The 14,805-nt window shown below is 37.3% G+C and overlaps 1 protein-coding gene across 2 annotated transcripts in view; it reads right to left on the reverse strand.

Annotated features, from left to right (window-relative positions):
• Positions 1-5,539: 5,539 nt before the first annotated feature.
• The window catches only part of tspan18b (tetraspanin 18b), a 33,046-nt gene continuing 23,780 nt past the window's right edge, over positions 5,540-14,805 (reverse strand). For both annotated transcript variants that reach the window (XM_043216748.1, XM_043216749.1), the window contains 7 exons: positions 13,931-14,026; positions 8,944-9,138; positions 8,522-8,596; positions 8,323-8,421; positions 8,067-8,243; positions 7,088-7,171; positions 5,540-6,321 (listed from right to left, as the gene is read on the reverse strand). In XM_043216748.1, the coding sequence (XP_043072683.1) occupies positions 6,274-6,321; positions 7,088-7,171; positions 8,067-8,243; positions 8,323-8,421; positions 8,522-8,596; positions 8,944-9,138; positions 13,931-14,026 (774 nt within the window). In that variant the 3' untranslated portion in view covers positions 5,540-6,273. The remainder of the gene's footprint in view (positions 6,322-7,087; positions 7,172-8,066; positions 8,244-8,322; positions 8,422-8,521; positions 8,597-8,943; positions 9,139-13,930; positions 14,027-14,805) is intronic.

A 14,805-nucleotide genomic window follows, 5' to 3' on the forward strand; every position in this document is an offset into this window, starting at 1 on the left:
TGAAATGAACCTAATTCAAATCATGAATGATTATTTATTTACTTATAATTCAAATCTTAAAATAAATTTATATTATTAGAGCTGTTGGGATGGAGTAAAGAGGAAATGGCATCACTTGTCCGTGATTGTTTACTTCATGAATGATATTCGTCATTTGAAGTAATTGCAAATTAACTATATATTCGCAAAATTACTAGGAGTAGATGCTATGGGGTTTTTTTTGGAGCCATGGTGATACTGATTATAACAGATCAAGTAGGCCGATAACTGATGTTTTGAACCGATATGTCTTGTGTAAAAATAAGAATTTAGGTCAAAATTGAGGATAACAAGGCTAACCAAAACATTAAAAAAAGAAAGATTTTGAAGATCACTTATACCGATAAACATAAAAATGCTTAATATCGGCAGAATAATCTGTTGGCTCCTAATAATTACAAAACCTGGTTCCTCCTCAAGTAGCTTTTATGCTTTTTAGCTTCAAAAAAGGGGTCAAAAGTTACACATTATAGCTTTAAAAAATAGTTCATTTTGTAAATTCTGTGCCGATTGAGATTTGCTGAAGCTGAATTTCAGGGCCAAGACTTAATTGGTCTTTCCATTTCTAAATAATGAAGACAATGTAACAGAGAGAAGTCACTGGTCTGTATTCAGAGAGGGCATAACTGTTGTTTTTCTACAATGTGGCTCCATTGTTCCTTTATTAGTTCCTCAGTTTAAATACTACTGAGACGTTCAATGAAATATTACCATCAGTTATTTGTGTTTGTACAGCATGCACTTTGGATAATACAATGATTTGTTTCTTATGTGTGTTTGAAATTAACGAACGGTATAGTTTTCCTGGCGTGTGTTGTTATTCTCGATAACATAACTAATTTTCTTTTGCAAAATGATCATTAAATTCCATCCTGAAAATATAGTACGTTTGTACAGTATGATGTATCTTGATATTCAGACATTAACAAGTCCGTGTGAAATACAAAGCGTTTCATCCGTTTGTTTATTGTTGCTGTATAACAGAATCCTGGTGTGCGTTAAATTAAAATGATTGTGGGAATACTTACAACCAACTAAACACATTCAAGCACGAGTTGCAAACTTTTATTCTGCTTGAGTAGACAGCAGTCTTATCGGGCCATGACGAGATTATTCTTATCAAGTCTGTTTTGGGCTAAAAATACAAAAATAATTGTAAATAATTTGAATGCATGAATTCCAATATACAGACTTTTCTATAAAAGAAAACCCTGCGTTAGTCAGCTAACCAGAGAAAGCGTGTGGGACGAAGAAGGGAGTGATTTACGTGAACATTTCTCCTCAGCAAAAAAAGTTCCCAGCAACTAAGAACTGGCCTTTATTCCAAACAGTTTGAACTGCTTTGCAATACTATTCTTAATTCATTTTATTAATAACACACAGCGGCCGAAGAGGATTTCAACACGCTGCATATGAAAATTCGCACCTGCGTGTCACGTAGGTCACGCACTGGCAAGGACGCTTCTTGAAACTGACAGCCAACATTTTGATAGATTGTAATTCTGTTTATTTGTCACGTTTAAAGCATGAAAAGGGGCCCCCGATCCGTTCCGAAAAGCCGTTGGAAAAACTTTTAAGATAAAACGGACGCACCGTACATAAAACGAGCATTTCACGGACCGAGTGCCAGAGTTCAACATATTTCACAGGACTAAGGAGCAAACTTTGTCTTCTTCTGCGTTGAGCAACAGTTTTGGTCTGCATCCAGAGCCGTAAGGAGACAGCCAACACAATGCTTGTCACCCAATAAAACCTCCGCTGGGACCTGACAGCCTTCCAGATGAGGCTGGAGCTCTCCCAAATGAATCCATCGGGGAAGATGTCTGGCACTCACACAACCCATTTTTACTTTCTCACTCTGTGAACGCTCCGATCCCTTCACTCTTCTTACATTTCTGGCAGAGTTTCGGGTCCCTTGGGCTTCGCTGAACTCTCTCCATCTCACACGCACAAACAGAAAACCAAACGCAAATCAGGAGACAAAGATAAAGGAGTTTGTGACCGAAGGAAAAAGCGTAGGGTGATACAACGCAGAGAACGGGAGAAAAATTGAAATTGCATCAAAAAAAAAAAAAAACCTCGGCAGGTAAAATACGGCAGGTTGGTTCTATAGCTGTAAAATGCTTGCACCTTAATCTACCACATCACATGATTTAAATCTGCTTTGCGTTCAGTCACATCTTCCGTTAGTTCATTCAATGCTGGTCATTTCACACTTTTCAAGATGTTGCAAAAGTCACAACAAATCTGTTTTTCTTTATTTTCTATATAATTTTTTTTAATACTCTTAATATTAATGAGGACTTTATGGTGTGTTTAATTGGAAATGGCAGAGGTCGCCTATTTTGTATAGTATTTTTTATAATACAGGTTGTGTAAATGCTGGAGCTGAATTAGTTTTTTTCTACTGAAGCTATATGAATGTGACAAACGCTGCGATGTAGTCATACGTTTCTGATCCACTCAGTGATTAATCTTTTTGGGGTCATCAGAAGAATTCAGATGCTGACGATCTTCTGTATTCACATTACAGGCCTACAGATTAGTTTCTCTGCTTTGTTTCTTTGCTTTCTGATTAGAATTTGTTCACCGTTATTTAAACATACCTGATCTGTTTCAGTTCCCAGCCACACGGGGGCGCCAGATATCTTTTGAAATCTTTGCTGGTTCAATCTGAAAAACAAAGGAGTTCACAAAAGCAGTTATCTACTACAACTAATTTAGTGTTCAGCCAAGCACAGAAAATATTGTTTGTCTTTGCCCTTGCTTGGGGTGCTAATAAAAACATGACTTTTGAAACTAATTTGTTTCAAATGGTTACATCTGAAATCAGTGGCAAATAAATAAATGATTGTTGGGAGATTTAAACAGTGTCTCCGTGTGGCTTGTTCACTTCACTGGAAAAGGCCTGGGTTTTTGCCAAATTCTTTTTAATCAACAAAGACATTCAATTCAGGACATGTAATATTTAATAATAGAGGTGTGCATAAATGCTTCAAATCTACGTTGAAATCCCACTTCACAATTGCAAATAAAAAAATAAGTAAATACATTCAAACAATTAATTGCAACTTATTTTATCCAAAATAAATATTTTAGTTTATATATTTTTATGTACTGTGAATGTTTATTATGTATATCTAAATGTACATGCATGTATATATTTAAGTAAAATATGCTATGTTTTCTAATATAAATATATACACGTAAATATCTGTCAATATTTCCATATATTGAATGTGTGTGTATTTGTATATACACATGATAAATACACAGCACACACACACACACATATATTATGCAAGCAAAAACTTTTATTAATATTTACAGTCATGCTAACTAAGCAGATTTTCATGGTCCACCTGTGCTGAATTACTTGATTATTTGAACAAACTTATGAAATATCAATTATGTAAAAAGGAGACCAGCACAGGCTTGAGGTGGCAGAGACATGGAGCCTTGGAACTGGGACAGCCAGGAAAGCAACTCTACAAAAAAAAAATAAAAAGACCCGAGAGAGAGACCTCTTAGGCTAGGGTTGTAAAGGATGTTCAGTAGTAAGAAACCTCAGCTGACCGGGAACTCTGAGACGGCAACTTAGGGACCATTAAACCATGATAAAGTACTCTGACGTTACCTTAGATGTTCAAATATACGGCAGTGGAATTAATATCTAGGGAGGGCAGATTTCAAGGGCACTTTCAAGTTTCTTTGGGATTGGAGCTCTGTGACCAAGGGGCTAAAAGAGATGGGGTTTTTGAGATGGGATGTTGACACTACAATCGAGTGTAGTAGCTTCTGGAGTCTGGAGAATATTGAAGCTCCAATCAGAGTCCGAGCAGACTGGAACGAGAAGGACTTCAGCGCCGCAGTCAGATGCAGAGCAGACGAGAGAGAGAGAGAGAGAGAGAGGAGGATGCTGGCTCTCCAGTCTGGCACAGAGTGGAGCACATTTCAGTGATTCAATCGAATAGGAAACCAACAGGAGCTGGAAGGCCATCGCTGCTTCAAAGGTGCGTCGAACGGATTGGATGTTGGCGACCATTCAGATGCAGAGCGGTCTGAAGTGGCGATAATGTTGCTCCAATCGCGTTCAGAGCAGACTGGAACATGGTGAACATTATCATCATCCTCAGGGTGGCCAACGGGGAGGTCTTCAGAGTCACCGTTATGAAGATCTGCCACCTCTTCGATAAGAAAAAGATATTTTTACCACTTTACTAGCGGTGCTGTACTATGATAGTATTTACAGATTTGACTGTGTTAACTTTGGGTTATGGTAACGTTAATATCAGTACCCCATTGGCCCATTCCACTGTGTGGGCGTGACTTCCTCTTAGTGCTAACTCACAGTGTCTATGTGTTCAGTCTATTTTCCCCTGTCTTGGTGTTTGTGGACTCTTTATTTTAAATTGTTTCTGTGTTCCCTCTTTCCTTGTCCACGTTGTTAGTTTCCTTAGTAACTGATTAGCTCCTCCCCCTCGTTAACGTGTAGTCTCGTTTTTCAAAGTTTATGTTTCAAAGCCTAGTCCTGTTTTTACTGTGTTTGATATTTGGATTTTTGCTGTTTTGGATTTTTGCTCTAAAAAAACTGTAAAAAGTAAAAAAAGCCGCATTTTTTGGACTGCTGTCTTGACCTGAACCTCGTCTTTACAACCGTGCTAAGCTTTACAGTGTATTACTACTTTATATAGTGTTTGACAGAATTAACATGTGTTGCAAAAACTTCACTTTAACTTACCTTTCGAGGAGAAACGCTGCAAAATCTGCTCCTCGATTCAAAACTCAACCATTACATTACAGTTCCATCAAAGCTGAACTACCCGCTAGCCCTGATAAACACCCTCTGGTTTAGCCCGCTAATGTAGCCACTCCCCCAAACTATTTCTATTGGTTGAGCTGGAATGATTGACAGATATGGGCAGACCGCCGTAAATTTTCACCTTTCACCTTTAAAGTAAAAAACTGTTTAAAAATAACTATAATATACTATATAACTATATCTCTAGTTATCCTTATAGTTATCTTGGTCTAAATGGACTTAAATACACTTGCCAAGTAAAACATTTCACAAAAAAAAGATGATAATAAAACATTACTAAAAGAAAAGTTTTTGAAAGTTAAAAGAAGTTTTTGGCCACATTCTGGTTGTCAAACCATTACTGGAACATTATCATAACGTGAATACCTCTGTGAGGTGAAGGGAATTTATTGTCCTCATACACTGCTATTTTTGTAATTTCCTATTAAGCTAATTAAAAAGAGTAAAAAACATAATGCATATATTTGAAGGAGAGAGAAACAAAGAGTTCATGTCGTATTGCTCTGCTGTATCACGTCCAAAAAAACAATCCATGCGGACCTAGACTTTGGGACACGGGGCATCTTCCATTGTCAGTGTGAAAAGTGCCCAAGAATCCTTGTTCAAAAAAGCTCCCCGTGTATCATTAGACTCCCAAAGGTCAGGTTTATAATGACATTGAAGATTCTGAGCAAATGGTTCATCAGAGTTTCCTTTAATGTTAGTCTTATCTTCAATACAAACGCATACACATCAATTTCAGCTAAAATCACATAGAATTACTATTGCAATAAACATCACAATACGAAAAAAAAAATGCTGGTCTTCAAGCAGGGAGGAGGTACATTCACCCTACACACACACACACACACACACACACAGATCTCCAGCATTCACACAGGAATAGATAAAAATGGAAATTCACATGACTATACAACACTAATATAATGTGCTTGTGAAAGCTTGCATTCAAGGACTGTGGTGATGTCTTGGTGACAAGAGAGTGGTTTGTTCTAATTTTTTTCAACATTTTCTTATTTTACTAAAAGCACAAATGCCTATACAAACAAGCCAGCATTACTCAGTATAAATATTCTTCATCCAAAATCAGTGCAGCACCTTCTTCATCTGTTTCTCAGGCTTTATCTGGTCTATTTAACACCTGGTCGGAATTACGCATGGGCTTTGTGACAAAAAGCCCATTAAATCTTCGCAGTATTCAAAGAATGTTCTTTTTTTTGTTTTTTTGTTAATGTTTTATTTTATTACCTTGTACCTCAAAGGTCCAGCTGTGAAGTACAGGTCAATTATTCTTTTTTTTTTTTCCCTTAATAATTTTAGAGATATAAAATGGAGAAAACATTCTTTGACAAGTGGTTGAGTTTTCTTTTGTGGTGTTTTCCTTTTTGAAAAAGTCTTTCGGTGAACGTGATCTATTGGATTCCCCTGAACAGACACATGGCAAACACCATTGCAAAAAGCTGTTGAGAAAAGAAACAAACATATGAAAGTCAACAAACCATTATGAATCGTTCAAATAGTTTTGCTTGATTTAGTTAAGACAAATTCAATCTTAAGGGCCCCTGACTCTTTTAAAAGAGCTTCATTCGCCTTCCCTTCTAAATCGAAACTGTTCTGTTAATCGTTTTAAAGGGACAGTTCCCAAAAAAGTATTCTTTCATCAATTACTCACCCTGATTTTTCTGTCATTAATCGTTCCAAACCCGTAAAACTTAAAAACTAAAATAATTATATTTGTTTTCATTGAACCTACTAGTATTCTTGTAGCTTCATAATATTACAATTGACCCACTTACGTCACATGGACTATTTTAATGATGTCCTTACTAACTTTTTTGGGCTTACTACCTTCATTGCTGTCCACGGAGGATCAGAAAGCTCTTGGATTTCATCAGAAATGTCTTAATTTGTATTTTGAAGATGAATGAAATTCGTACAGGTTTGGAATGACATGAAGGTGACTTATTACTTACAGAGTTTTTATTTTTGAATGAACTATCCCTTTAATTTGTATTGTACAGCAAGATGATTCCCAGAAGTCACTCACTTCTTCTGTCTGCCTCCAGCACATTACCACATGAGGGCACCAGAGATTCAGTTTACAGTCTCTCTTCTGTTAAATCTAATCTGGTGTCCGTGGGCTTTCTTTTCAAATCTGTCCTATCCTCAACAGTTTTATATAACTCTCTGAGATGATGCAAATACAGTCGATATGAAAAGCCATACCTCAATTGTAAGTACAACGATAGCCAGGGCACCAGCAACATAGATGTACATCTCAAAGTAGTCCACGACCGCTGAATAGCAGCCCTGCCGTTCCAAACAGAAAGAAACAAAATATAGTTGTACAATTTTGTGAAACAGCTAAACAATTTTATACATGTTTCTAAATCTAATAAAAAGTGCCTACGATTCTGTTCAATGAATCATTGTTTTGATCCGTCCATTCGTTTTTTTAGTTCATTTCAATTTTTAAGCAACTTGTCATACTTTTATTTATACATTCGAACAATTGCTTACTCTGACTTATCTCTTATACAAGAACAAGTTGTACAATCCATTGAACAGGCTGCACTTTTATCCTCATTATCATTCCAAAAATGAAATATGGTGCCATCTTAACTATAGTTACATCTAAATCTAGAGGATCGCTAAGGCATTAGACACACAAATATGATTTTTGTCATAGCAGTTTTGTAAAAATGTGACTTGAAGTTGAAATGTACTGAACAATTTGATCAAGAATAAACAGACTTTTCTTCACATGAAGCTATCCTGATAACTCCAGATGACTTCGGATGCAGCACACAAGTCACAAGGACTATTTCGCAGTGCTTTTTTCTGTGAAGTGTGTAAACATGATTCAAAATGACAAATTCTCTCTTTTACAGATACACTCATGAGGGTTTAGAGGGTGAGTCGACTTGTAACTTTTTAATACAAGTATGCATGACTAGAGGACATCTGTCTAAAAACCCACACGGACCCTTACTTAAGTTTTACTGCCCCTGCTCGCTTTCACAGAAACTCTCACACGCGCTCACATTCCCCAGACACTGAGAACATGGAAAAGCACTAGTCAGCATTGGGAGAGCCGAAGCGGAGTGGTAACTCTATTCCTCTTTTCCTGTTTTTCTGCTCTAGTTAAATGTGAGCTTTGAGCTTTTGAGCAGAGATAGGGGATATGACGTATACGAGAGCCCACCTTGTTATTCCGGTACAGCATGCTGCCTGACAGACATTCCTCCCTGTTACTGAAGCCTGCTTCTCCAAGAGGACTGTTCCTACGGCAGCAGGCCTCTGGAACCACTTCACCGGGGTTTATGAACCTGAAGATGCTTTCCTCAAAGTCTTCTGGACTGTTGACTCCACAGCAGTCAAACTAGAGCGATACAGAGACGGGCAAATATTAGTTAAAATAAGCTCATTCTCGAGGGGCACGCATTGATTAGTTGACCTACTGTATTCATAATAGCGTTCCATGTTGATGTGAAGACGTCGGTGTTGTTGTAGCCTTGGTAGTGCCTCTTCAGTTCCTTAGTGAAGTATTCTCTGGTCAGCTGTACGCACACATGCACAAATTAAAATATTAGTGGTATTAGCGGCACGCCAACACTGAAAACATGAAGCTGCCTCAACGTTTCGGACAAGGTCACTCACGTGTTCCCGGAAGATGAAGGCGAGAATGGCTGCCGCCAGCTCTGCCAGAAATATAATGAGGATCAGCATGAAGAACTGCAAAAAAAAAAAAAAGGAGGATTTTGTCACACAGTCTGTGCTTGGGTCAGACTAACACACTAAATCCTGTCTGTATGAATAACTGCTATGACTGTGTTTTGCTACACTCTAAAAAACAGTGGTTTCTTAAATGATATTGCACAACAGTGCCATAAAGGAATCATTCTGTGTTTTGTGAGTTGTTAGTGGAAGAAACATTACATTCAATCAATGACATTTTTCCACTGCATAGAACCTTAAGTACAATAGAAAGGTTTTCAGGTTCTTTATGCAACCGCAGATGTCAGTAACCTGTGGGTCAGCAGATTTAAACTTAGTGTCCTCTTCGATATACCGTGACTCACAAAAAGCAGCAAGCACTTGTTTTCTCGTATGGCTCCGCAGCATCCCAGGAAACCCAGCAGGAAAAGCATGCCCCCCATGGCCAGTATGATGTAGACGCCCGTGAAGAGAAGGGGGTTGGCCGCCACTATCTCCCTAAAACCGGTGGGGTCCACCACCACCCACACCCCAACGCCAAGGAGGAAGGAGCCACCCAGCTGTGGAGATGGAGAGACAAAGAAAAAAAAAAGTTACTACATTATGTTTGCGTTTTTGTGTAAACTTCTTGTAATTTGGCTGAAATGCAACAATATTGATTTAAACGTATGCAGTGTCTACAGTAAAATAAGGGAGGTTTACCTAGGGCAGAAAACATTTAAAGGCATAGTTCACCCAAAAATGAAAACCCTTATGTCCTTCTGTACAGGGCCATCGCAAGAGGGGTGCCAGGGCCCACCCACGACCCACCTCAATGCACCCAACGAATGGACAGATAAAGCATGTTTGCTGTTCTTTTGTCATTAGAAAAAGTGGCTTGATCTACTACTTTATTTTAAATGCTTCCAGTTGGGTCAACAAGTACAGACATACATTCACTCATCTAGGTATAGATTTGCAGGCTATACATTTTGAACAGGTTGATTATGTAGATTTTTTGGAAAATTACAAATAAAAAAAAAAAAAGCTAAAAATACATTTTTTTTTTAGGAACACATAACTAAAAACAATTATCCATGAGGTGAACTCAGGTTGACTTACCAACGGATAAGGTAAAAGTCAGAGATCGCGATGAATTGAAGTGCGACAGCTTTTAGGCTATAGATGGTGCGCTCTTTGCACGCATTCTAAGCCTAATAATACAGTCTGACTGTCACCGAACGGATATATTAACCACAGAGATGAAAGTGTGTTCTGTGCCTTGGTTGTATTTGTCTTGATGTTTCAAAATGACTTGCGTGCTTTTCCTATGCGTGCCGGAGAAAATATAACGGATGACTGGAGATTCTCGCTTAATAATAAACACGAGTAAATATTTGAATGCACCTTTAAAATGAAATAAAAGCAGAAGAACTGAATACAAACCAACGTCTCATGAAATCTATCAATTAGAGTTTCAAGCCTATCTCCTGTTGCTGCATTTCGTGTTAAGAATGACAAGCTGGATGCCACAGACTTTCTTCTTTGATTTTTTTACATAAACTCCACGCAATATAATATGATTTTATTATTGTAATTTTGACTCTATTCTTCAAATAGTATGACATTAATCGTATTTATTTAGTAGGCTACAGCATGACCTAGCTATAATACTGCATGCAAACTCAATATAAGCACAGCGGCCCAACAAAAATGTACAAAACAAAAATATGAAGTTGACAATCCTGGACGCGTGCCTTGCACTTAATGAAAAAGTTGATAATGTTTTATTTGATTTTCATTTGAATTATTTAATTTGTATTTTATAGTATTCTTTAGCACTATTACGAATGGACAGAAATAAAACTGTTTTTCAGTTCCGAATGATGTAGAAGAAAGTGAGGGTGTTTTAAGTTGCGAAAAAAATGATCGCACTAGCGCCTCCATGCCATACAAACATGCTTCAGTTTCCACTCTTCTCTTGGATATTTATCAAACATTTATTACATTTTTCTTTTTTTTTTTACAATGCAGCTATTTATGTCTCAAATCATGTTTTGTGTGAGAAGGCTAAGTCGATGAAAATTAACTCACTGTCTTGCGCTGGTCACTTGGTAGGCATATTTATAAAAAAATCGAAAACTTTAATTTAACAAACATAAAATGTTCCAATCCCGTTTTTAAATAACTTGAAACAAAATGAAATATAACCACGAGCGAGTATGCAGAATATTGAAATTCGAAAAATACTGAAAAACTTTTTTGGGAACAACATTTTAATGAGGGCTTAAGACTTTCGACAAAGGAACATTTTTGTTTTTATGGAAAATATATTTTTACTTAAGCAGCAGTGAATTCAAATTTTCAGAAGGTAAAAAAAAAGAGAAAAAAAATCATGGATTTTCAGTAACAACTTTAGTCAATTTCATTAGTTTTTTTTACAATATCCATATTAATATTTTTTGTGGAATTTAATGTTTTATGATACAAAAGGTCAATTTTTTTCCCTTGTTATACCCATATGCACATACAATAGTATTTACATCATTTCGAAATTCTGCTAATGGCACAAAATTTCATTCTAACAAAAAACACATTCTATGAAAGCAACATGCAGTGATATCCACTTGACATCCTCTAATAAAATAACGCTTTTTTAAAATAAAAAAGAAAATGATTGCTGATTATTTTCCAAGTGCAGGATTAATGGTTGTGATAAATAAAAATGATCATGCGCCACAAACTGCTGAGTTGTGCGCACATTACTTGGTGAACACAAAGGTTAACGTGCTGCCGAGCAGAGAGAGAATACTAATGGGCTCTGCTGCTGAAAATAAATCATTTTTGAGTAAACGGCTACTGAAAGTGAACGCTTCCAGAGAGGAGGGGGAAGGTGAATGGATAGAGGAGCTTGAGGAGTTTTAACAGGCGAGTCAAAGACAGTCGAGTGGGGGCTGGGAAACGCTGCTGTTTCTTTTGCAGCTTCCCACAATCCTCTACCTGTCAAAGTGATACCCTTCCTCCATACAATCGTACACACACACACACACACACACACACACACACTTTGAGCAGACACCAGACTGGTGATTAAGCAGCTCAAGATGAGTGTGTGTGTGTGTGTGTGTGTGTGTGTGTGTATGGGTTTGTGTGGTGGTTTTTGAGATAAGAGCCTCACACAAAAACATGTTCCTCAGTCTCCCTCTCCTGTGAGCCAAACCTGGAATTCTTTTCATGGATGGCATTAGCAATGTGTCTGTCAAGCGGAGTCCTGTCACAGCAGCTATTTTTGTCAAAAACAGATTCCATAAACAGCTTGACTGTATCACTAAATTGGTGTTTTAATAGTTTTTAGGGTTGAATAAATATGAGCAGCTGTTTTCGGCTTATTAAACGCGTTTCGGAGAATTATATTAGCATTTCTGGAACAAAAAACGAGCTATTTTATTGTTAGCGTTGCACTTGTGTACATCACATTATTCTCGCTGTTGGGAGATAATTAATTCAGTCGAATGAAATGAGTCCAAATCTTTCTCCGTCTATGCCAATTCCACAGTGGCCATTTATGTTGTCAACCTAGATATGATCAAAGAAACACTTTCTGTCTCTTCCCTCCTTCTTTCCCTGTATCTTCCCCTCTTTTGCTTTGAAATGTTTAAACAAGTAGCTGTTCTGTTACAAATCTGTGAGTCTTAACGCAGTCCACAGGCTGAATTTTGTGGGAAATATAGAGTCAAAAAATCTTTGTGTAAAAATTTGTACACTTAACCGCACTTTTAAAAAGAGGACTTATTACAAAAACAATATACTTAAAGGGTTCGTTCATCCAAAAATGAAAATTCTGTCATTAATTGCTCATGCATTAAAACTTTTGTTCATCGTCGGAATTAAGATATTTTTGATGAAATTTGTGAACTCTCAAACCCTGCATACACAGCAAGGACAATAGTAAAACAGCCCATGTAACATCAGTGGCTCAAATTTTGCAAAACTACAAGATTTCTATTTGTGCGCAAAGAAAACAAAAATACAATTCATTTAACAATAATTCTCCCTGAGTTACTGTATTTGGAGAGTACCTCCAAGAATGTGTACCTGAACGCAATCAACATAATCAGTGCTGTTTACATTCAGAAGAAAGCACGTACCTGTTGAATGTAACATAACGGCGGCATGCCGCAGCATATGGAAGAAGAATCGTTAAATAATGTTATTTTTGTAAATACCTTAATTTGTGTTCCGAAGATGAACAAAGGTTGTACAGGTTTGCAACGACGTGAGAGTAATTAATTAATTTTGGGTTGAACTAAGCCTCTAAGTTTACATTTTAATTTCGTAAGTATTATTTACTTAACAAAATAATGAAAGTCTTTCAAAAAAATGATGAGGTCAAAGGTCAAATATCAGATAATCTCAGGTAGTGTAAGGCAGAGGTGGGCAACCAGCGGCCGCGGCGTCTTTTAGTAAAGCCCGCTCAAGCAAAGCAGACTCGGATGATCTATTTTAAAACATTTAAAAAGCAAGTCGCGCAAAGAAGCTTTGCGTTTATTTCAGCGCAGTTGGACGTAAATGTTCGCTAACATTAGCAAATAACAAATTAAAAACTGAACATGAAATTTATTTTCCAATCAATGGTATATAGATTATTTTTTACCACCTATAAGGGGATTACCCATATTTTTGGATTGTTTTGAAATCTGTATTTTATTTAAATTGCCATCACACCACTGAAAAAAAACAGCTAGCAGATCAACTCTGAAATGCATTATTTACCAATTAGAAGAGGTCTTCAATTCGAAGATAAAAAGACAAGAATTGCTATTTGGATTAATATGGCGATTCTTTTTAAAAAGGCTTCGATTTTACTTGGGAGCTGCAATCTTTGTGTCCAGCCATTGTTGGAAAACCACTATATTTCTACAGTTCTGAAAGTGAAACCTGAGGGAAGCGAACAAATTAGCTTTTACAATAAGCCCTTCAGCTGGTGTTGCTACATGTTTTTAAATGTGAACCAGTGAATCGACAAAAAGCTAACGCATTACAAAAATCAAAACAATTAGGAGAGACTAGATATAATGCTACTAAATAATTAATTGATACTTTTGACTCATCTCTCCAAAAAAACACTGGCCCTCATCACTATCAAAGTTGCCCATCCGTGGTCTAAGGTAACGGCCATGTTGGTAGCACTCAAAAGCAATTATTGGTCCAGCTAATGCACATTCTAGAGTAAACTAACTTTTATTATAAACACATTATAACCGTGCGATTTCTCACGTTCATTTCTCTATGTAGTCCATATCTTTCAAATTGGTAGCCCTCTACTGCTCTGCTCGAGCGAAATGTGTCAACATCGGACACATAAATACTCACAAAGATTAGGAAGTTGAAGACAAACATGAGGTACTTGATGCAGCTGAGGCAGTCTCCTTCCATGCTCGTCCCCCTCGCTGAAGCCTCCCCGAGCCCCTTGGAAGAAAAACAAACATTGCGTCATCTCTGAACTTAATCAGAAACACTCACAATTCAGCCTTTCATCTACATATTGACACTCCGCACAAAAACATTCGTACTAAAGAGCTGTCTAAAAAATTAAAAGGTTCACACAGTTTGCGCAACACTGAACGCTAGCATCAAAGAAGCTTTTCGGCAAAATCTTGTATTCAAAGTGCATTCAAACAAGGTGAATTCAGGGTTCCCATGTGCATACTAAAACGGCCATGCTATTTTTTTTTAAAGACACAGCCTCCCTTTTAGTGTAATTAATGATGAGAGGCTCTTGTGTTTCAGCAGACCATCCTTCTACCTGAAAAAGCACTCTCTGGGATGAAGGCCTATTACGCCGGCACTTTCCTTAAATGAAATGGGGCCTTTTTCATTAGTTCTAGGAGAGCGCTAACAGCCAGCACTGGCAGAGCTATCCTACTATTACTCAGACAGCACACAGAGGGTGTATTACATGAGGGTGTCATCCTTAAATACATGTTTGAGCGCAACCTTATCTCCCTGTGCAGTGCTAATACCACAAGTCTTGTTGCAAACAACAATGCATGATGGATAGCAAACATTATTATAGATATAGTAATCATACCAACTCTGTGAGAGAGAGGCCAAGAAAATCACTTGTGTGTTTATTTGGAGCCAGAAATAGAATGTGGCTTGATGACAAGTAGACTAACCATGACCTTTCTTCTTGTTTTCTTTGTATTTTCCTATCTTGTCAGATGCAATCCCATTACGCTCTGGCA

This window comes from Puntigrus tetrazona, chromosome 18 (assembly GCF_018831695.1).
Source record: "Puntigrus tetrazona isolate hp1 chromosome 18, ASM1883169v1, whole genome shotgun sequence".
Lineage (NCBI taxonomy): Eukaryota > Metazoa > Chordata > Actinopteri > Cypriniformes > Cyprinidae > Puntigrus > Puntigrus tetrazona.